The sequence below is a fragment of the Bufo bufo genome, chromosome 4 (assembly GCF_905171765.1).
Source record: "Bufo bufo chromosome 4, aBufBuf1.1, whole genome shotgun sequence".
Taxonomy (NCBI): Eukaryota; Metazoa; Chordata; class Amphibia; order Anura; family Bufonidae; genus Bufo; species Bufo bufo.
The window spans coordinates 432,545,758-432,569,726 of NC_053392.1; the positions used below are offsets into that span (position 1 = coordinate 432,545,758).

A 23,969-nucleotide genomic window follows, 5' to 3' on the forward strand; every position below is an offset into this window, starting at 1 on the left:
GGAGTGCTGCCTGTTTTTCTACTTTTATATATTGGGTTTGCTTAATCCCAATTGGGCCAGCTGCATCCCTGTCTTTTCAATAGACGGTACTGCCACTTTTTCCCTATATATTGTGGAGATTAGCTGTACAAATGGTAGGCAGTTGGCAGGATTAGATGCAACATAAGGGTTTTATTGGAAAAAACACAACTCAAGTTTGTTCCAACCGGCTGGCTTGGTTTCAGCCCATGAAAGTTCAGTCACATAAAGCACTTATCTTCAGCCCTCATGTGTCATATAACAGTTCAATTTTTAAACAGGCAAAAATACAGGAGTCACCTTTGTGCAGAATCTTGTCTTTTCCATTCTCAGGAACACTGTGGAGAGGAATGCTCCTAAGTCCTCTGCAGACCAACACCAAACACACACTGACAGTGTCTTTTTAAATTAGCTTCCAGCTGGGTGAGGTGGTAACACAGGAGATGGAGTATGGGAGTGACCTTCCCACCCAAACTTTTCAGTCACTCCTAAATCCTGGACCCAAATTCCAGCTACCACAAACTCAGCAATCTAACATCACTGGTTGCCATTTACCTCCGGGATTTACATCACTGAGAGCAGCAGCCTCAGTGACACATACTTACCATCAATAACCTCACTCTTTGGATGCTTACATATCCCCCTTCCTCTGCCCAAGGCCAGGGGACTGGGCACTTGACCCTGATAGACAGTACATCCTTGACAAGGCATCAGCATTAACATGAAGCTTCCCTGCCCTGTGCTCTACCACAAAATTAAAGTCCTGCAACTCCAGGAACCACCGTGTTACCCTTGCATTGTTTCCTTTATTTCGGCACATCCATTTTAAAGGGGCATGGTCAGATACCAAGCGTAACTTCCTACCTGCCAAATAGAACCATAAAGCCACGAGGGCCCACTTTATTGCCAAACACTCCCTCTCCACTATTGAGTAGTTTCTCTCACAGGAGGTGAGTTTTCTACTCAAATATATGATGGGGTGTTCTTCCCCATTTACCTCTTGTGACATTACTGCCCCTAAACCAACCTCTGAGGCATCGGTCTGGACAATAAACTCTTTTGAGAAGTCTGGTGCGATCAGCACAGGCTGACTGCATAGGGCTTTTTTTAAGGTCCTGAAACGCCTTTTCTGTCTCTTGAGACCACTGGAGCATTACTGACTTTCTCCCTTTTGTGAGGTCTGTTAATGGTGCTGCAATGGAGGCAAAGTTCAGGACAAATCTGCGGTAATAGCCAATAATCCCCAAGAATGCCTTCCCTTGTTTTTTTGTCCGAGGCTGTGGCCACTTCTGAATTGCCTCCACTTTGTTTACCTGTGGTCTTATTGTGCCCTTACCTACAATATACCCCAGATAGTGAGCCTCCTCCAACCCAATAGCGCACTTCTCCGGGTTAGCAGTAAAGCCAGCTTTCCTGAGGGAATCCAATACGGCCTGTACCTTACCTAGATGGGATTCCCAGTCCGTGCTAAAGACCACAATATTGTCTAAGTATGCTGCTGCGTACCTTTTATGGGGCCCCAAGACCCTGTCCATCGCTCTCTGGAAAGTGGCGGGTGCCCCTTGTAACCCAAAGGGCATCCTGGTAAATTGAAAGAGCCCGTCTGGGGTGGAGAAGGCAGTCTTTTCCTTTGCCTCCTCTAATAGGGGAAACTGCCAGTACCCCTTGGTGAGGTCAAGTGTGGTAATATACCTAGCTGGTCCCAACCTTTCAATTAATTCATCCACCCGGGGCATAGGATAGGAATCGCATTTAGAGACTTCATTTAGACGGCAGAAGTCATTGCAGAACCGCCAGGTCCCATTTGGCTTAGGCACTAATATAATGGGGCTGGACCACCCACTTTTGGATTCCTCAATAACCTGCAGATCTAACATACGCTTTATCTCCTCAGAGACCGCTCGTCTCCGAGCCTCAGGGATTCTGTATGGTTTAATGTTTATCGTTACCTCAGGGTCAGTGACTATATCATGCTGAATGACATCTGTAGTGCCTGGCAGGCCCGTAAAAATATCCCTGTTACAATAGGGTGTCACCTATTGCAACCTTTTCAATATCTGTGTGACAATCCATTTGGGGTTTTGTGGCCGCTACCAGGGACTCTCTATCCTTCCAAAGTTTGATTAAATTGACGTGATAGAGTTGGATGGGCTTTTTTTTCCCAGGCTGATGTATTTTATAATTGACAACCCTTTCTACTACTTCAAAAGGACCCTGCCACTTGGCCAGAAATTTGCTTTCTACCGCGGGAACCAGCACTAGTACCCTGTCCCCAGGGTTGAACTGCCTCACCCGGGCCGCTCTATTGTACACCCTGCTCTGGGACTCTTGGGCCTTCTGCATGTGTTCCCTCACGATGGGCATAATACTGCTGATGCGATCTTGCATTTGGGCCACGTGTTCTATCACACTTCTGTAAGTGGTAGCCTCACTCTCCCAAGTCTCCTTGGCAATATCCAGCAATCCCCTGGGATGTCTCCCATATAATAACTCAAATGGAGAGAAGCCGATGGAGGACTGGGGGACCTCTCGGATGGAGAACATGAGATATGGCAACAGACAATCCCAGTCCCTCCCATCCTTTTCTACCACCCTTCTCAACATCCCCTTTAAGGTTTTATTGAACCTCTCTACAAGGCCATCTGTTTGGGGATGATATACAGAGGTTCTTAGCTGCTTAATTTTCAGCAGGTTGCAAAGCTCTTTCATAACTTTGGACATGAAAGGTGTACCCTGGTCAGTCAGTATTTCTTTTGGTAGGCCAGTTCTGGAAAATATATGAACCAACTCCCGAGCAATGCACTTGGAGGAGGTATTCCGCAACGGAATGGCTTCAGGATACCTGGTGGCATAGTCCAGCACTACCAAAATATACTGGTGGCCTCGGGCAGACCTAACTAATGGCCCCACCAAATCCATAGCTATTCTGTCAAATGGAATCTCAATTATTGGCAGGGGAACCAAGGGGCTCCGAAAGTGACTCACAGGACCCGTTACTTGGCAGGTTGGGCAGGACCGACAAAACCTTTCAACCTCTTGGTAACAACCTGGCCAATAGAACCTTTGCAGGATTCTTTCCTTTGTTTTGTCAGTCCCCAGATGACCCCCAAGTAAATGGGTGTGGGCCATATCAAGGACCATCCGTCTATAAGGTATGGGTACCACCAATTGCTCCACAATTTCATCACGCATCTTAGTAACATGATACAGTAAATTATCACTGACAGCAAAATGAGGAAACCTTTGATCAGCATTAGGCTCCTGAGGCACCTCATTCAGTACAGTTACATTTTCCCATGCATGTTTCAGGGTGGAGTCTCGTAACTGAGCAGTCCCAAAGTTCTCCCGTGACACTTCCAAGTCTGGTACATTCTGCTCAGGGTTAGACTCCTCACCCTCATCCCTAGCCAATACTGCAAGGGGAAAACTGTCTGATACCTCATTGGTCACCCTTACAGCATCTGTTTGGGCTTCTTCCCCTAAAGGAATTGGGCTGAAAGAAGGTGAACATGCAACAGGCATATCATTACAGTGGGAATGAGACCAGAGTTCCCAGAACAACGGAAAATCACATCCCCCAATCAATGGATGTAATAAGTCTGGTACCACACCCACTTCATGGGTCACTGTCCCGCAGCCAGTCCCTACAGTCACTTTGGCCAGCGGATAATGCTTAGTGTCCCCATGGATACAAACCACCCCCACCCGCCTTTCAGGGATGACCAGGTCATGGGGTACGGCAGCACACAAGAGGGTGACCAGGCTACCTGAGTCCAAAAGGGCCACAACACTAACCCCGTTTACCTGGAGTTGACGCTCCTGGGGACCTGGTTCCTGCAGGGGTGTAGCACTGCAAACAGGATGAGCAAACATGGAGAGGCGGCGGGTGGCACCACACTCCATTGGCTCCTCCCCCTGGGAACAGTGTGCTGCAATATGCCCCGGTTGCTGACACTTCCAACAACGGACCTCAGGTCGGCCTTCGAGTGGGGCTCCAGGGTACCTTTCTTGGAATGAAAAACGTCTTTCCCCGGGGTGAGCCACCCAGGCTTTGTCTGTTGGCTCGGTCATGGGTGTAGGAACCCCCAAAAATCTGGGGGGGACAGCATTTTTGCTCGCCGGGTTTAAACTTACAGTTCTGAAGACTCAGGGGTGCTGGCTTGGCCGGGCAGAAGGAGTGTGGGAGACTGTGAGGCCTTTTTCTCCAAGCTGCTCCGGATCAGTGCTCTGGGCTCCGGGCTGGAAGTGGGCACAATAAGAAAAAAATATTTTTTCATTACACCTCAGGTCAGACCACCAATCAGACCCCCAATGTTAATCAGACCTCAGCTAACAGCCCCAATAAGATCCCCAATGTTAATAAGACCTCAGATCACACCTCAGCTCAGACCCCAATATGAATGACCCCCAATCAGACCTCAGATAAGAGCCCCATGCCTCATAGCAGCCCCCAGTGCCTCTCCAGCAGCCCCCAGTGCCTCTCATCAGCCCCCCAGCGCCTCTCATCAGCCAATAATAACAGGTCCCCCCCAATCATGTGCCAGTAATAACAGGGCCCCCCCCAATCATGTGCCAGTAATAACAGGGCCCCCCCAATCATGTGCCAGTAATAACAGGGCCCCCCCAATCATGTCCCAATAATAACAGCCCCCCCCCAATCATGTCCCAGTAATAACAGCCCCCCCCCCCAATCATGTGCCAGCAATAACAGGGCCCCCCCATTATGTGCCAGTAATAACAGGGCCCCCCCCCCCCAATCATGTGCCAGCAATAACAGGCCCCCCCCACTATGTGCCAGTAATAACCAGACCCCCCATTATGTGCCAGTAATAACCAGGCCCCCCCATTATGTGCCAGTAATAACCAGGCCCCCCTATTATGTGCCAGTAATAACCAGGCCCCCCATTATGTGCCAGTAATAACCAGGCCCCCCATTATGTGCCAGTAATAACCAGGCCCCCCCATTATGTGCCAGTAATAACCAGGCCCCCCCATTATGTGCCAATAATAACCAGGCCCCCCATTATGTGCCAATAATGACCAGGCCCCCCATTATGTGCCAATAATAACCAGGCCCCCCCCATTATGTGCCAATAATAACCAGGCCCCCCCATTATGTGCCAGTTATAAGAGGTCGCCTCCCCCCAAATCATGTGGCAGTTATAGGGCCCCCCCATTATGTGTCAGTAAAAAAATAATTAACACTTATACTTACCTCTTTGGAGCGATGCGATGCAGGACTCTTCTGGCCTGTGTCCCGACTCCAGCGCTGTACGGCTCAGGCGGCGCGATGACGTCATCGCGCCGCCTGCGCCGGCCTCTGATAGGCTGCTGGCCTAGTAGTACCGGCAGCCTATCAGAGGAACAGGAAAGGGACACACCTCCCTGCCCTGGTCCTCCGCAGCCTTCTGTTTGTATCGCTGTCCTGAGGACGGCGATACAAACAGTCAGATCACTATAGAGATGAGCACTTCGCTTCCACAATGGAAGCGCTCATCTCAGTGCCTGCCCCGCCGCCGCCGCACACACACTGCCGCTGGGGGGGATTTGACCAAACCTGTCCCCCCCGCATTATTTCCTGGGGGGGATCCATCCCCCCCGCTTCCTACGCCCATGGGCTCGGTCCTCCTGCTCAGAGGTAGAAATGGCTGTGGAGGTTGCTCTCTGTCGACGACCACCAGAGGATCCCACGAACTGCTGTGGTTTACCTTCAGGCCTCAGACAGGTCTCGGTAGTCGTAAACCGCTCCACAAGTGAAACCAATTGATCCAGGGTTTTGGGGTCTCCTTGAGCAACCCAGCGGTGAATGTCCCAAGGAAGTCCACTCACATACCGGTCGAGCACGATTCGTTCGACAATGTCTGCTGTACTCAGTGTCTCGGGTTGTAGCCACTTGCGCACAAGGTGTAACAAATCAAACATTTGAGAGCGGGGTGTTTTTTTCTCAAACCGCCATTCATGGACTCTGCGAGCATGCACAGATAAGGTGACTCCCAGCCGGGCCTTGATTTCTGCTTTAAGGATATCATAGTCTTTGGCCTGTTCGGCCGTTAAATCAAAATATGCTTTTTGCGGCTCCCCAGTCAAATAAGGCGCCAGAACCTCAGTCCATTCAGCCACAGGGAGTTTCTCCCTTTCCACAATCCTTTCAAACACCGCCAGATAGGCCTCTATGTCGTCATCTGGGGTCATTTTTTGCAAGGCGCAGTGCACTGCTTTTTTTTCATTCACAGTCCCAGCTAACTCCTCTATATTCCTTGGTTGAGCTGACACTCTCTCTCTCAGGACTGTGATCTGTTCCAGCAACAGACGGTTGGTTTCCTGCTGGGCAGCACTGACCTGCACAAACTGCTTAACCAGCTCCTCCATGGCAGGAGTCTCACTGGGCAACAATGTAGCAGCCTTTATCCAGGACATAAGCAGGTTACAGAGTCAAAAAATAATAATTATGCAGCCGTTACCCTTAGCAACCACTTGCCCGCATCCGACACCATATGTGGAGATTAGCTGTACAAATGGTAGGCAGTCGGCAGGATTAGTTAAGGGTTTTATTGGAAAAAACACAACCCAAATTTGTTCCAACCGGATGGCTTGGCTTCAGCCCATGAAAGTTCAGTCACATAAAGCACTTATCTTCAGCCCTCATGTGTCATATAACAGTTCAATTTTTAAACAGGCAAAAATACAGGAGTCACCTTTGTGCAGAATCTTGTCTTTTTCCTTCTCAGGAACACTGTGGAGAGGAATGCTCCTAAGTCCTCTGCAGACCAACACCAGGAAGATTGATTTCAGGGACTTCGGAGGGGGACTGCAATTAGCCTGTATATTATTACTACATTGTATTGTATTTTTTTCTTTTGTGGTGTAATCCCCATTTAGTATGTGTTGCACAATTGACAACGCAGTCCAGTGCACATCTTGCATGATGTATGCAGTCCTGGAACAGCCGTTCCAGGGTGAATTTCTTTGTTCAAGATGTGAGCAAATTACCCGTTTGGAATCGCTAATCGAGTCTCTAAATGGGCAAGTTGCAACACTGAGAGGCATTGACAATTTGCAAAAAAGTTTGCTTCTCACCGAGCAAGCACTCTTTGGGGTAGATGATGGAGAGGGTGACAGAGAGGAGGCTGAGGAAAGTGAGGTAGCTAGCTGGGTAACATTTAGAAAGCGGGGTAGAGGGAAGAGTGCCAGGGAGGCTAGCCCTGATCTGACACACCCCAACAAGTTTGCACGTTTGGCAGATGAGGGGGATGTCAGTCCAGGGACGGCACTGCCGCAGCCGGACACTTCCTCTGCCAGTCAGGGGAATGTCAGCTCCGGTAAGCAGGGGACCAGGAGAGCAGGGCAGGCCAGACAGGTGCTGGTAGTGGGAGACTCAATTATTAGGGGAACAGATAGGGAAATCTGTCACAAAGACCGTGATCGCCGAACAGTGTGCTGTCTTCCTGGCGCTAGAGTTCGACATATCGCGGATCGGGTTGACAGATTACTGGGAGGGGCTGGAGAAGATCCAGCGGTCATGGTCCATATCGGAACCAATGACAAAGTTAGGGGTAGGTGGAGAGTCCTTAACCCCTTAAGGACCGGGCTCATTTTCACCTTAAGGACCAGGCCATTTTTTGCAAATCTGACCAGTGTCACTTTAAGTGCTCATAACTTTAAAACGCTTTGACTTATCCAGGCCATTCTGAGATTGTTTTTTCGTCACATATTGTACTTCATGACACTGGTAAAATGAAGTCAAAAAATTTTTTTTTTTGCACAAAAAAATACCTAATTTACCAAAAATTTGAAAAAAATTAGCAAATTTCAAAGTTTCAGTTTCTCTACTTCTGTAATACATAGTAATACCCCAAAAAATTGTGATGACTTTACATTCCCCATATGTCTACTTCATGTTTGAATTGTTTTGGGAATGATATTTTATTTTTTGGGGATGTTATAAGGCTTAGAAGTTTAGAAGCAAATCTTGAAATTTTTCAGAAATTTACAAAAACTCAATTTTTAGCGACCAGTTCAGGTCTGAAGTCACTTTGCGAGGCTTACATAATAGAAACCACCCAAAAATGACCCCATCTAAGAAACTACACCCCTCAAGGTATTCAAAACTGATTTTTCATACATTGTTAACCCTTTAGGTGTTGCACAAGAGTTATTGGCAAATGGGGAGGAAATTTGAGAATTTCATATTTTTGTCAAATTTTTCATTTTAACCCATTTTTTCCACTAACAAAGCAAGGGTTAACAGCCAAACAAGATTGTATCTTTATTGCCCTGACTCTGCCGTTTACAGAAACACCCAATATGTGGCCATAAACTACTGTACGGCCACACAGCGGGGCGTAGAGTGAAAGGTGCGCCGTTTGGTTTTTGGAAGGCTGATTTTTATAAACTGGTTTTTTGACACCATGTCCCATTTGAAGCCCCCTGATGCACCCCTAGAGGAGAAACTCCCTAAAAGTGACCCCATCTAAGAAACTACACCCCTCAAGGTATTCAAAACTGATTTTACATACGTCGTTAACCCTTTAGGTGTTGCACAAGAGTTATTGGCAAATGGGGATGAAATTTGAGAATTTCATTTTTTTGCCTAATTTTCAATTTTAACCCATTTTTTCCACTAACAAAGCAAGGGTTAACAGCCAAACAAGATTGTATCTTTATTGCCCTGACTCTGCCATTTACAGAAACACCCCATATGTGGCCGTAAACTACTGTACGGCCACACAGCGGGGCGTAGAGTGAAAGGTGCGCCGTTTGGTTTTTGGAAGCCAGATTTTGCTGGACTGGTTTTTTGACACCATGTCCCATTTGAAGCCCCCCTGATGCACCCCTAGAGTAGAAACTCCATAAAAGTGACCCCATCTAAGAAACTACACCCCTCAAGGTATTCAAAACTGATTTTACAAACTTTGTTAACCCTTTAGGTGTTGCACAAGATTTAATGGAAAATAGAGACACAATTTCAAAATTTCACATTTTTGGCAGATTTTCCATTTTAATTTTTTTTTCCAGTTACAAAGCAAGGGTTAACAGCCAAACAAAACTCAATATTTATGGCCCTTATTCTGTAGTTTACAGAAACACCCCATATGTGGTCGTAAACCGCTGTACGGGCACACGGCAGGGTGCAGAAGGAAAGGAATGCCATACGGTTTCTGGAAGGCAGATTTTGCTGGACTGTTTTTTTTGACACCATGTCCCATTTGAAGACCCCCTGATGCACCCCTAGAGTAGAAACTCCAAAAAAGTGACTCCATTTTAGAAACTACGGGATAGGGTGGCAGTATTCTTGGTACTAGTTTAGGGTACATATGATTTTTGGTTGCTCTATATTACACTTTTTGTGCAGCAAGGTAACAAGAAATAGCTTTTTTGGCACGTTTTTTTTTTTTGTTATTTACAACATTCATCTGACAGGTTAGATCATGGGGTAATTTTATAGAGCAGGTTGTCACGGACGCGGCGATACCTAATATGTATACATTATTTTTTATTTATGTAAGTTTTATACAATAACTTCATTTTTAAAACCAAAAAAATGTTTTAGTGTCTCCATATTCTAAGAGCCATAGTTTTTTCAGTTTTTGGGCGATTATCTTGAGTAGGGTCTCATTTTTTGCGGGATGAGATGACGGTTTGATTGGCACTATTTTGGGGTGCATATGACTTTTTGATCGCTTGCTATTACACTTTTTGTGACGTAAGATGGCAAAAAATGGCTTTTTTTAGACTGTTTTTATTTTTATTTTTTTACGGTGGTCATCTGAGGGGTTAGGTCATGTGATATTTTTATAGAGCCGGTCGATACGGACGCGGCGATACCTAATATGTATACTTTTTTTTTATTTATGTAAGTTTTACAGAATGAGTTCATTTTTGAAAAAAAAAAAATCATGTTTTAGTGTCTCCATAGTCTAAGAGCCATAGTTTTTTCAGCTTTTGGGCGATTATCTTGAGTAGGGTCTCATTTTTTGCGGGATGAGATGACGGTTTGATTGGTACTATTTTGGCGTACATGCGACTTTTTTGATCACTTTTATTACCTTTTTTGGAAAGTAAGGTGGGCAAAATTTCAATTTTCTCATAGTTTTTATTTTTTTATTTTTATGGCGTTCACCGTGCGGGGAAAGTAACATGACCATTTTATAGATCAGGTCGTTACGGACGCGGCGATACCTAATATGTGTAGTTTATTTTATTTTTTTAATTTTTATTCAGTGATAAATGTTTTTTTTTTATCTTAACTTTTTTCACTTTTTTTTACATTTTTTTGACCCAGACCCACTTGGTTCTTGAAGATCCAGTGGGTCTGGTGTCTGTATAATACAGTACAGAACAATATATATTGTTCTGTACTGTATTTTACTTACACTGAACAGATCTATGCTTTCAGCACAGATCTGTTCAGCACCATGGACAGCAGGACGCCTGAGCAGGCGTCCTGTTGCCATGGGAACCCTCCCCGTCTGCTCAGAACTTCGCAGACGGGGAAGGGTAAGCACAGGGCTGAGGGGGGCTCTCTGGGGGCTCTCTCCCTCTCCATCGGGGGGCTGCAAAGGCACAGCAGCCCCCCGATGGAGAGGGAGGGAGCTCCCTGACCGATGACAGTTAACTTTTTCCATACAGCGGTCCGTACGGATCGCGATCCCGCCTGCCGCACCGCCCGCCTCCCGCACCGCCCCCACCGCATGCGACACCCCCCCCGCACCACCCTCCGGCATAAAATCGTGCAGGGGTGCAGGGGGGGGTGAAAAATATTTATTTTAGCCACGCTAAAGTTTCTGATCGCCGCGGTCAGGGACCGCGGCGATCAGAAACTGCAAAAAGCGCAGCAAACCGCAGGTCTGAATTGACCTGCGGTTTGCTGCGATCGCCGATACGGGGGGGTCAAATGACCCCCCCTGGCGTTGTCACAGGATGCCGGCTGAAGGATTTCAGCCGAAATCCCGTTCCAATTAACCCCTGGGGCGCCGGAATACAGATTTTAAGTCAGGACGTACCGGTACGTCCTGGGTCCTTAAGGACTCGGGAAATAGGGCGTACCGGTACGTCCTAGGTCCTTAAGGGGTTAAAAATGATTTCAGGGATTTAGGGCAAAAGCTTAGGGCAAGGACCTCAAAGGTAGTATTTTCCGAAATACTACCGGTACCACGGGCCACACAAGAAAGGCAGCGGGAGATTAGGGAAATTAACAAGTGGCTCAAGAACTGGTGTAGGATGGAGGGGTTTGGGTTCCTGGAGAACTGGGCCGACTTCGCTGTCGGCTACAGCCTCTATCGTAGGGACGGGCTGCACCTCAATGGGGAAGGAGCAGCTGTGTTGGGGAAGAAGATGGCTAGAAGGTTGGAGGAGTGTTTAAACTAGGGACTGGGGGGGAGGGTAATTACACTATAGAAGGGGAAGATAGTGCAGATAGAGACCGGGGGCAAGGTAGTGGGACTGGGGGAGAAATGGAAGGAGGGACAAGAACAGTTCAGAAGGAAAGGTGTAGGGTAAAAAATATACATAAACCTCTCATATGTATGTATACTAATGCCAGAAGTCTGACTAATAAAACTGGTGAACTGGAATTAGTGATGTGTGAGGAGGACTATGACATAGTGGGAATAACTGAGACATGGCTGGATGATAGCTATGACTGGGCAGTTAATGTACAAGGTTACAGTCTGTTCAGAAAGGATCGTCAAAACCGGAGAGGTGGAGGGGTCTGCCTTTATGTAAAATCTTGTCTAAAGCCCACACTCCGTGAAGATATAAGTGAGGGACATGAACATGTGGAGTCACTGTGGGTAGAGATACATGGAGCTAAAAACAACAATAAATTACTAATAGGAGTCTACTATAAACCACCTAATATACTAGAGTCCACAGAAAATCTACTACTAAACGAGATAGACAAGGCGGCAAATCATAATGAGGTGGTTATTATGGGGGACTTCAACTACCCAGATATAGACTGGGAAACTGAAACTTGTATATCTCATAAAGGAAACAGATTCTTGGCAATAACCAAAGACCATTATCTCTCCCAACTGGTTCAGGACCCGACTAGAGGGACGGCCATACTGGACTTAATATTAACCAATAGACCTGACAGAACAACAGACGTGCAGGTTGGGGGACACCTGGGAAATAGTGACCATAAAGTAATAACCTTCCAATTATCATTCAAAAGAGCGTTTCTACAGGGAGAAACAAAAATACCAAACTTCAAAAAAGCTAAATTTAGCCAACTAAGAGAGGCCATAGGCCTAACTAACTGGGACAAAGTCCTCAAAAATAAAAATACAGCCAAAAAATGGGATATCTTTAAAAACATCCTAAAATCTCATTGTGAGAGGTACATACCGTATGGGAATAAAAGGTTAAGGAACAAAAAGAAACCAATGTGGATAAACAGAACTGTAAAGAAAGCAATAAATGACAAAAAGAAAGCATATAAAACCCTAAAACAGGAGGGTAGCACGGAAGCACTGAAAAACTATAAGGAAAAAAACAGAACATGTAAAAAACAAATAAAAGTGGCCAAACTAGAGACCGAGAGATTAATTGCCAAACAGAGTAAAACTAACCCTAAAATGTTCTTCAATTATATAAATGTTAAAAAGTATAAATCTGAAGGTGTCGGCCCTTTAAAGAGTAATGAGGGGGGAGTCGCAGAGAGCGACGAGGAGAAAGCAAAGCTGTTAAATATTTTTTTCTCCAGTGTATTCACTGAGGAAAATAAACTGTCAGATGAAATGCTGAATGCTGAAATAAATTCGCCATTAAAAGTGTCCTGTCTGACCCAGGAAGAAGTACAACAGCGACTTAAAAAAATCAAAATAGACAAATCGCCAGGACCGGATGGCATACACCCCCGTATCCTAAGGGAATTAAGTAATGTCATAGCCAGACCCTTATTTCTGATATTTGCGGACTCTGTACTGACAGGGAATGTCCCACAGGATTGGCGCATGGCAAATGTGGTGCCAATATTCAAAAAGGGTCCAAAAACAGAGCCTGGAAACTATAGGCCGGTAAGTTTAACATCTGTTGTGGGTAAACTGTTTGAAGGTTTTCTGAGAGATGCTATGTTAGAGCATCTTATGGGAAATAAGCAAATAACGCCATATCAGCATGGCTTCGTGAGGGATCGGTCATGTCAAACTAATTTAATCAGTTTCTATGAGGAGGTAAGTACTAGACTTGACAGCGGCGAATCAATGGATGTCGTGTATCTGGACTTCTCCAAAGCATTTGACACTGTACCTCATAAAAGGTTAGTATATAAAATGAGAATGCTCGGACTCGGAGAAAACGTCTGTAAGTGGGTAAGTAACTGGCTCAATGATAGAAAACAGAGGGTGGTTATTAACGGTACATACTCAGATTGGGTCACTGTCACTAGTGGAGTACCTCAGGGGTCAGTATTGGGCCCTATTCTCTTCAATATATTTATTAATGATCTTGTAGAAGGCTTGCATAGTAAAATATCAATTTTCGCAGATGACACTAAACTGTGTAAAGTAATTAACACTGAAGAGGACAGTATACTACTACAGAGGGATCTGGATAGATTGGAGGCTTGGGCAGATAAGTGGCAGATGAGGTTTAACACTGAGAAATGTAAAGTTATGCACATGGGAAGGAATAATGCAAGTCACCCGTACATACTAAATGGTAAAACACTCGGTAACACTGACATGGAAAAGGATCTAGGAATTTTAATAAACAGCAAACTAAGCTGCAAAAAACAGTGTCAGGCAGCGGCTGCCAAGGCCAATAAGATAATGGGTTGCATCAAAAGGGGCATAGATGCCCGTGATGAGAACATATTCCTACTACTTTACAAATCACTGGTCAGACCACACATGGAGTACTGTGTACAGTTCTGGGCTCCTGTAAACAAGGCAGACATAGCAGAGCTGGAGAGGGTCCAGAGGAGGGCAACTAAAGTAATAACTGGAATGGGGCAACTACAGTACCCTGAAAGATTATCAAAATTAGGGTTATTCACGTTAGAAAAAAGACGACTGAGGGGAGATCTAATTACTATGTATAAATATATCAGGGGGCAGTACAGAGATCTATCCCATCATCTATTTATCCCCAGGACTGTGACTGTGACGAGGGGACATCCTCTGCGTTTGGAGGAAAGAAGGTTTGTACACAAACATAGAAAAGGGTTCTTTACGGTAAGAGCAGTGAGACTATGGAACTCTCTGCCTGAGGAGGTGGTGATGGTGAGTACAATAAAGGAATTCAAGAGGGGCCTGGATGTATTTCTGGAGTGTAATAATATTACAGGCTATAGCTACTAGAGAGGGGTCGTTGATCCAGGGAGTTATTCTGATTGCCTGATTGGAGTCGGGAAGGAATTTTTTATTCCCCTAAAGTGAGGAAAATTGGCTTCTACCTCACAGGGTTTTTTTGCCTTCCTCTGGATCAACTTGTAGGATGACAGGCCGAACTGGATGGACAAATGTCTTTTTTCGGCCTTATGTACTATGTTACTATGTTACTATGTTACCAAACACACACTGACAGTGTGTCTTTTAAATTAGCTTCCAGCTGGGTGAGGTGGTAACACAGGAGATGGAGTATGGGAGTGACCTTCCCACCCAAACTCTTTAGTCACTCCTAAATCCCGGACCCAAATTCCAGCTACCACAAACTCAGCAATCTAACATCACTGGTTGCCATTTACCTCCGGGATTTACATCACTGAGAGCAGCAGCCTCAGTGACACATACTTACCATCAATAACCTCACCCCTTGGATGCTTACAATATATATATATATATATATATATATATATATAAAATCAAACTTATTACTGTAATTATTTTTATTATTAGTTATTATTATTGTAATGATTATTACAAATTGTTGTTTCTTTGCCCTTATTCAAAGCTTGAATATTGCTCCTTACCTTGAATTTATGTTCTCGTTCCTTTGTGACTTTGGTGAGCAATTTTGCCTTTTGACGATTTAATGCATCCACTAGAGCATCACATTGAGCAACCAAGCATGCTTCATACTCCAGTCCATTTTCCTAAAAAGAAGTCAATCATGTGTAAGGCGTTAACTAGGTTGAAACAAAATGAAATCTAAAATATGTTTATATTTGAATGTATGCATGAAAAGTGCATTTTAAATATTAATATTACCCCTCTACTTAAAATTCCTGAGCTATAAGCCCCCCAACTGAGCTTCATTATCAAACTAATTAAGACACTTATCTAGATATATCAGTTAAAAAATACTGAGAAATATAAAGAGTTAACGAGAGTACATTTTGAGCAGATACTTATTGGGCAGATACTAGACCAGATAGGGCTAAGAACCATCAAAGATAACTAATAATCTAGCATGTCAGTTTATAACTTTCTGTCATTAAACTTCTACCACTTGCAATGCATTATAGGGGTTTTCCAATTAACAACATTTATGTCATATCCATAGGATGGGTCATAACTGTATAGCCTCCGGGGGGACTGCTGAGTCCTCCACTGATCACAAGAATGGGAGTCCCCAGGTTGTCTTGGTGTGGTACGTGTGTGTTACAGTTGGCACTACATACTTGTCTACTCACATGGATTATCTTGGGTCTCGCAAAATTCAGGGAGACATCTAAGATCTCTGGCAGAGCAGGCAAGTCTACAGCATAGGTTATTGTACAGTATGACAGAGGTTCATCACCTCTAAAAATGCATAAAATGAAACATTAGAGAGTTTGGCATTTTTTTCAGCAAATAAATAGGCACTCTGTTGGCATTGCCCACTTTTAACCCCTTCACGCAACATCACGTACATGTACGTGGGGGAATGTGGTGCCTCACCGCATCCCCACGTGCATGTACGTGATCGGCTTTCTCTGTCAGCGCAGGGAGCGAAGCGCTGAAGGTTCAGTGAAGCCGGCATGCTGGGGTTGCTAGGCAACCAGAGACGCCGGCGGGAACTGCATCGGAGCTCTGACCCGCCCGCGATCGCTGTGATTGGTCCAATACTGCAGAGGGACCAATCGCAGCGCATCGGGGCAGGTAAGGGGGGGTTAGGGAGGGACTATGTGCTTCTCCTTCTCTGATCGTCCCAATTCCTGTCAGGGAAGCAATCAGAGAAGGAGAGAGTGTGAAAAGCTGCTGTACATTAATACCTACCAGATCAAATTAACCCCTTTTGTGCCGAAAAGCTGCTTCTGTGCCCCAGTCAGTGACACAGATCAGTTCTGTGCCTCATCAACAGCCTGTTATCTGTCATCTGTAGTCAGTTCTGTTCCTCATCCCCTGCTTCGTACATAATTAACCCCTAATTAACCCCTTCAGTACCGATTTGCCACTCTTCTGTGCCTGATTTGCCCCAGTAAGTCAGATTAGTCCTGTCCAGTCCTCTCATCATCACCTCATCCAGACACCTGTCACTACTGTCCGTCCGTTAAGACAACTGTCTGCCTGTCAAGACACCTGTCACTCCAGCCTGTCCGTCCATCAAGACACCTGTCCGTCCATTTAGACACCTGTCACTCCAGCCTGTCCGTCCATCAAGACACCTGTCAGTCCAGCCTGTTCGTCCGTCAAGACACCCGTGACTCCAGTTTGTCTGTTCAATAAAGACACCTGTCACACTAGCCTGTCTGTCCATCAAGACACCTGTTCCTCCAGCCTGTCCGCCCATCAAGACACCTGTGACTCCAGTCTATCCGTCCATCAAGACACCTGTCAGTCCAGTCTGTCCGTTCAATAAAGACACCTGTCACTCCAGCCTGTCCGCCTATCAAGACACCTGTCAGTCCAGTCTGTCCGTTCAATAAAGACACCTATTACTCCAGCCTGTCCGCCCATCAAGACACCTGTCAGTCAAATCTGTCCGTCCATCAACACACCTGTGACTCCAGTTTGTCCGTTCAATAAAGACACCTGCCTGTCTGTCCCTCAAGTCACCTGTCACACACTCCCAAGGTACATAAAATTTTTTAAAAAATAACCGTCAATAGGTGTGCCATCCTCCTGTGTGTAGATACTCGTGTCCTGTGCTTGAGTGGCACCATTCTGTAAAATATAAGTCTCTTATACCCCATGTGGATTTGTGCCACCTAATACTGTAAAATAATACATTAATTAACCCCTTTTCTGCCCCAGTAAGGATATTGGCCCCATACTAGACCCCTGGCTCATCACCAGCCATCTGTGCTACCTGTGACACCTGTCACCTGCCGAAGAGGCATATGCCGTACTTTTTGAGGACACTGACTCCAACAGTGGAGATTAAGTGACATTTTTTGTTTCATCTTCCTCAGATGATTCATCTAATGATGAACCCCCTCATAGGCGTCCTAGGGGTAGTGTGCAGTCGCAGCCCCGTACAAGTGACTCTTCATGGATCCCCACAGATAACTATGAACCCCCTCGTAGGCGTCCTAGGCAGTGGCGTGACTACCGGGGAAGCAGCTGCTTCGGGGCCCGGCACCCCGGCAGCGTGTGTGACAGTTTATTTTCAAGTTAGTTAAATATCGATTCTTGTCTTAATGTTCAGGGCCCCTTCACAGCAGCAGCGGCTGACCAGGCCCCCTCACTAATGTGATCTAATCTTACTGTCTCCTAAAGTTCTCCTGATGTGTCTGGGATTCGAACCCACAACCTCCAATGTATCAGTGGCAAAGCATTTACCCTCACAGCCATAAAGGCTGCATTGCAACTGATTGAAAAAATATGAGACGTCCACTGTTATAGCTGGCTAAGTGTACATCTATACACATGACAGCTGCCCCAACACACCTAGCACTGCTATATCTCTATATGACATCTGTCCCAGCACACTCAGCTCTGCTATATCTCTATATATGAGCAGCTGTCATGTGTATAGATGTACACTTAGCCAGCTATAACAGTAGAAGTCTCATTTTTTTTCAGTCAGCAGCAAGGCACCTCTTATGGTCTTGTGGTTAGGTGCTTTGCCTCTGATACAGAAGGTCATGGGTTCGAATCCCAGCAGAAATTTTTCTGAAATACAAGCACTGACTCCATATATGGACATACAGGGCGGGACACAGGAAGAGGCTGCATCGCATCGCTGACATGGAGGTAAGTAGAAGTGTTTATTATTTTTTTTAATACCCGACTGTTACTGCCATGGGGGGAGCGGGAGGCACTTGATACTGGCACATGGTGGGAGGGGGGTTGGCACCTGATACTGGCACATGGGGGGGAGAGAGGCACCTGGCACCTGATACTGGCACATGGGGGGGGGAGAGGGGTTGGCACCTGATACTGGCACCTGGGGGGGGGGTTGGCACCTGATACTGGCACATGGGGGGGGAGAGGCACCTGATACTGGCACATGGGGGGGTAGGGAGAGAGGCACTTGATACTGGCACTTTTTTTGTGGGGGGGGGAGATGGCACTATGATACTGGGACACGGGGGGGGAGGAGAGAGGCACTTGAAACTGACACCTGGGGGGAGGGGGGGTTGGCACCGGATACTGGCACATGGGGGGGAGAGAGGCACTGGCACATGGGGGGTTGGCACCTGATACTGGCACATGGGGGGGGGAGGCACTTGATACTAACACCTGGGGGGAGGGGGGGTTGGCACCTGATACTGGCACATGGGGGGGAGAGAGAGGCACCTGATACTGGCACCTGGGGGGAGGGGGGTTGGCACCTGATACTGGCACACATGGGGGGGAGATGGCACTATGATACTGGGACATGGGGGGGAGGAGAGAGGCACTTGATACTGGCATGTGGGGGGGGGGGTTGGCACTTGATACTGGCACATGGGTGGGTTTGGCACTATGATACTGGCACATGGGGGGAGAGGCACTTGATACTGCCACTTTTTTGGAGGGGGAGATGGCACTATGATACTGGGACATGGGGGGGAAGAGAGAGGCACTTGATACTGGCACATGGGGGGGTTTGGCACTATGATACTGGCACATGGGGGTGGGAAGGAGAGAGGCACTTGATACTGACACATGATGGGGGCATCTATGGGGACACTTACTGGCACATTATTGGGGGGCTTTATGGGGGACACTAGGCCGGCAGCCTATCAGAGGCCGGACACTGAGGGGCATCTACTGGGGCACTATATATGGGGCATTTTATACTGGTACATTATGGGGGGCACTAGCAGGAAGGGGGAGAGGAGCACTATGAGGGAATTTACTGGGGGCACCATATAGGGGTATTTTATACTGGGACATTATGGGGGCACTATGGGGACATTAGCTCAACTGGGGGCATTACAAGGGGGTATTTTTGCACTGTCACATTATAAGGAGAATTATTACTACTGGGGGGGGGGGGGGCATTATAGTGGGCTTTATTACTCCCCCATGGTATGACCCCCTAGTAGCAGCACCAGCCTCTCCCTGCTCTGCTATCCCTCTGCCCCTTCTCCAAATCCTTATTATGAAATCTTTCTCATTAGGATAAAGCACAACATCAGCTCCACCGAGCCCCCGGCCAAAGTGTTGAAGTGGTGTCCGAGATCCCCAAGGGTCAAGTAACTGTAAGTTTTCATATGAAATATGTTTATGTCATACACATATAGCATCCACTGTGCCACACAATATACAGTATACCTCTACACTGTGCCACACAATATACAGTATACCTCTACACTGTGCCACACAATATACAGTATACCTCTACACTGTGCCACACAATATACAGTATACCGCTACACTGTGCCAAAGGAGTGGGGTTTACACAGGAGGAGGGAGGTGCGAAGCACGCTGGAGGGGGCCCTTACAAATATTTGCTGTGGGGCCCAGTCACTTCTAGTTACGCCCCTGTTCCTAGGGGTAGTGTGCAGTCGCAGCCCCGTACAAGTGCCCCTCTTCATGGATCCCCACAGATGATCTAATTAACTTGATGGTGGAACAAACAAATATATATGCAGAGCAATTTATTGCCTCCCATCCAGACAGTTATCTCTCAAGGCCCCGCAAATGGACCCCTACTAACACGACTGAAATGCAAAGGTTTTGGGGACTTCTCCTAAGCATGGGCATTATAAAAAAAAACAACAATACGTTTGTATTGGAACAAAGATATTTTATATCACACCCCTCTTCACTGTCTTGCCATGCCCCGGGCCCGTTTCGAAGCTCTTCTAAGATTCTTACATTTCAGCAATAATAATGAATGCCAACCCCCAAGCGACCCTAGTTATGACAGACTCTTTAAAATTAGGCCAGTGGTTGACCACTACAATTCCAAATTTGGTCAAGTATATACCCCCCAAAAATGTCTCTCAGTGGATGAATCATTGATCCACTTCAAGGGCCGATTACATTTCCACCAGTACCTGCCCAATAAAAGGGCTAGGTATGGTGTGAAGTTGTATAAGGCCTGTGAAAGTGTATCTGGGTATACACTGCGCTTTCGTATTTACGAGGGAAAAGATTCCAAAATTGAGCCACCTGATTGTCCCCCGGTTCTGGGTATAAGTGGGAAGATAGTATGGCATTTAGTCCACCCCCTGCTGGACCACAGATACCATCTGTATTTGGACAACTTTTACAATAGTGTCCCTCTCCTGAAGTGCCTTGCTGCCAGAGGCATAGGCACATGTGGCACAATTAGAAGAAATCAAAAGGGCTCTCTAAATCCTTTATAGATCAGACAGTGCGTCGGGGAAAGCAGGGCTGTTTGCTCATAAAATTTGATGCTGCTAAAATACAAGGACAAACGGGATGTTCTTGTGTTGACTACTCTCCATGCAGATCAGTCCACCCCAGTCCCAGTCCGAGGAACTACAGAGCAGAACATCAAGCCTGTGTGTATCCAGGATTACAAGTTCATGGGTGGAGTGGATCTTTCAGACCAGGTACTACAGCCCTACAGTGCCTTAAGAAAATCTAAGGTGTGGTACAAAATTTTTGCTGTGTACCTAACCCAAGTGTCACTATATAATGCCTTTGTCATCCACAGAACAGCTGGTCATGGGGGGACCTTCTTGGAATTTCAGGAAAAAATTATTAAAAAATAGATTTTTGGCGTTCAGGAAGGAGAGGGCAGTTTTTCATCCAGCAGTGCTTCTGGGGTATCAAGAATAATACGTGAGCAGCATTTCCCTGGAGTACTTCCCCCCACAGAAAAAAAAAGGCGACCCCAAAAAAGGTGTCGAGTTTGCTCGGTTAAAGGGATTAGGAAAGACACCACTCACTACTCTCAGACCTGCCCCTCTAAACCGGGCCTCTGCATTGGAGAGTGCTTTCAAGTTTATCACACCTCCACTGATATCCATTAAGTCCATTTCACTCATTTCTTAATTAATCCATGGCAAGACATTTTCTGTTGAGCATTTTTCCATTTGGCAATCCAATAATAGCTCCCCCCAAAAAAATAAAAAAAATAAAAACTTAAAAATTCCCATTATACCCCTAGATGAATACACTGAAAGGTGTCATTTTATTAAATGAGGCAATTCTTCAATTTCCTTTTATGTTCTGGCACCCCTAGAGCCTCGATTTTGCGGTTTTCACTGTTGGGGTGAGTGTCTTCAAATCCGACATGGTGCCTGAAAATTATTCCAGCAAAATCTGCCTTCCAAAAGCCACACGGTGTTCCTCCCATTCTGTGCCCCGCTGTGTGCTCATACAGCACTTTACAACCACATATGGGGTGTTGACGTACTCAGAAGAAAATGGGTAACAAATTATGGGGTGCATTTTCTCCTGATACACCTTGTTAAAATGACAAATTTGGGCCTAAAGCGAGATATTCTTGTAAAATATGAAATTTTTCATTTTCACTGCCAAGTCTTTCTAAATTCTATGAAACGGCTATTGGGCCAAAGTGCTCAGTGCACCCCTTGAAAAATTCCTTAGGGGGTGTATTTTCCATAATGGGGGGTCACTTTTGGTGTTTTTTAACTGTTGGGGTGCCTCAGGGTGTCTTCAAATGCGACATGGTGCCTGAAAATTATTCCAGCAAAATCTGCCTTCCAAAAGCCACACGGTGTCCCTCCCATTCTGTGCCCCGCTGTGTGCTCATACAGCACTTTACAACCACATATGGGGTGTTGTTGTATTCAGGAGAAAATGGGTAACAGATTATGGGGTGCATTTTCTCCTGATACCCCTTGTTAAAATGACAAATTTGGGCCTAAAGCGAGATATTCTTGTAAAATATGAAATTTTTCATTTTCACTGCCAAGTCTTTCTAAATTCTATGAAACGGCTATTGGGCCAAAGTGCTCAGTGTACCCCTTGAAAAATCCCTTGGGGGGTGTATTTTCCATAATGGGGTCACATTGGGGGTTCTTTCACTGTTGGGGTGCCTCAGGGTGTCTTCAAATGCGACATGGTGCTTGAAAATTATTCCAGCGAAATCTGCCTTCCAAAAGCCACACGTGTTCCTCCCATTCTGAGCCCCGCTGTGTGCTCATACAGCACTTTACAACCACATATGGGGTGTTGACGTATTCAGGAGAAAATGGGTAACAGATTATGGGGTGCATTTTCTCCTGATACCCCTTGTTAAAATGACAAATTTGGGCCTAAAGCGAGATATTCTTGTAAAATATGAAATTTTTCATTTTCACTGCCAAGTCTTTCTAAATTCTATGAAACGGCTATTGGGCCAAAGTGCTCAGTGTACCCCTTGAAAAATCCCTTGGGGGGTGTATTTTCTATAATGGGGTCACATTGGGGGTTCTTTCACTGTTGGGGTGCCTCAGGGTGTCTTCAAATGCGACATGGTGCCTGAAAATTATTCCAGCGAAACCTGCCTTCCAAAAGCCACACAGTGTTCCTCTCATTCTGAGCCCCACTGTGCCCCCATATAGCACTTTATGACCACATATGGGGTGTTTCTGTAAACTTAAGAATCAGGGTAACAAATATTAAGGTTTATTTTGCTGTTAACTCATGCTGAATTGCAGGAGAAATGGATCTAAATGGAAAAATCTGCAAAATAAGTGAAATTTTAAAAATTCACCTACATTTTCCATTAATTCCGGTGGAACACTTAAAGAGTTAACAACGTTTGTAAAATAAGTTTTGAATACCTTGAGGGGTGTAGTTTCTAAAATTGGGTAATTTTTGGGTGGTTTCTATTATATAAGCCTCACAAAGTGACTTCAGACATGAACTGGTCCTTAAAAAGTGGGTTTTGGAAATGTTCTGAAAAATCTAAAAATTTGCTTCTAAACTTCTAAGCCTTCTAACATCCCAAAAAAAAAAAAACATTTACAAAATGATGCAAACATGAAGTAGACATATGGTAAAAGTAATTTTGGAATTTTTTATAAATAAAGGTGAAACATATTGACTCAAATTTACCACTAACATGAAGTACAATATGTCACGAGAAAACAATCTCAGAATCGCTTATATAAGTAAAAGCGTTCCAGAGTTATTACCACATAAAGTGAAACATGTCAGATTTGCAAAATGTGGCTTGGTCCTTATGGTGAAAACTAGCTTGGTCTTGAAGGGGTTAAAGGGGTTGGCCCATTTCACACATTGGTGGCATATTGGTAGGATATGCCACCAATATCAGATAGGCGTGGGTCCCACCTCTGGAACCTTATCTATTTCTAGAACGGGGCCTCTAAAATGGATGAGGGCGCACTGCGCAAGCGCAGCCCCCACCCGTTTGCTGCTATGGGAGTGCTGAAAATATCCAATCACTGTCTCGGCTATTTCCGGAACCTCCATGGAATTGAAAGGGACCCACACCTATCTGACATTAGTGGCATATCCTAGCAATATGCCACCAACGTGTGAGATCGCCCAACCCTTTAACACTCTACTTGCACGATTTGTCAAGAGGCACTCTAATAGCACTTTTAATGGGGCATACTGATGGTGTTTTTAATGGACGCACTTTGGCTTTCACTGTAGGAGCATAGCCTGTAGTTGTGGTAGAGATTACATACAAATAATTATCTGCAGCATACAAAGCATGCTCCACTTCACGTCTCCCTGAAAACAATTCTTACAGGTAAA

At 45.6% G+C, this 23,969-nt stretch overlaps 1 protein-coding gene across 1 annotated transcript in view; it reads right to left on the reverse strand.

The window, feature by feature from the left end:
• Window positions 1-23,969, reverse strand: part of TRIM67 (tripartite motif containing 67) — a 233,945-nt gene that overhangs the window by 123,434 nt on the left and 86,542 nt on the right. Inside the window, exon 3 of the mRNA XM_040430107.1 lies at window positions 14,936-15,058. Within this exon, the coding sequence (XP_040286041.1) occupies window positions 14,936-15,058 (123 nt within the window). The remainder of the gene's footprint in view (window positions 1-14,935; window positions 15,059-23,969) is intronic.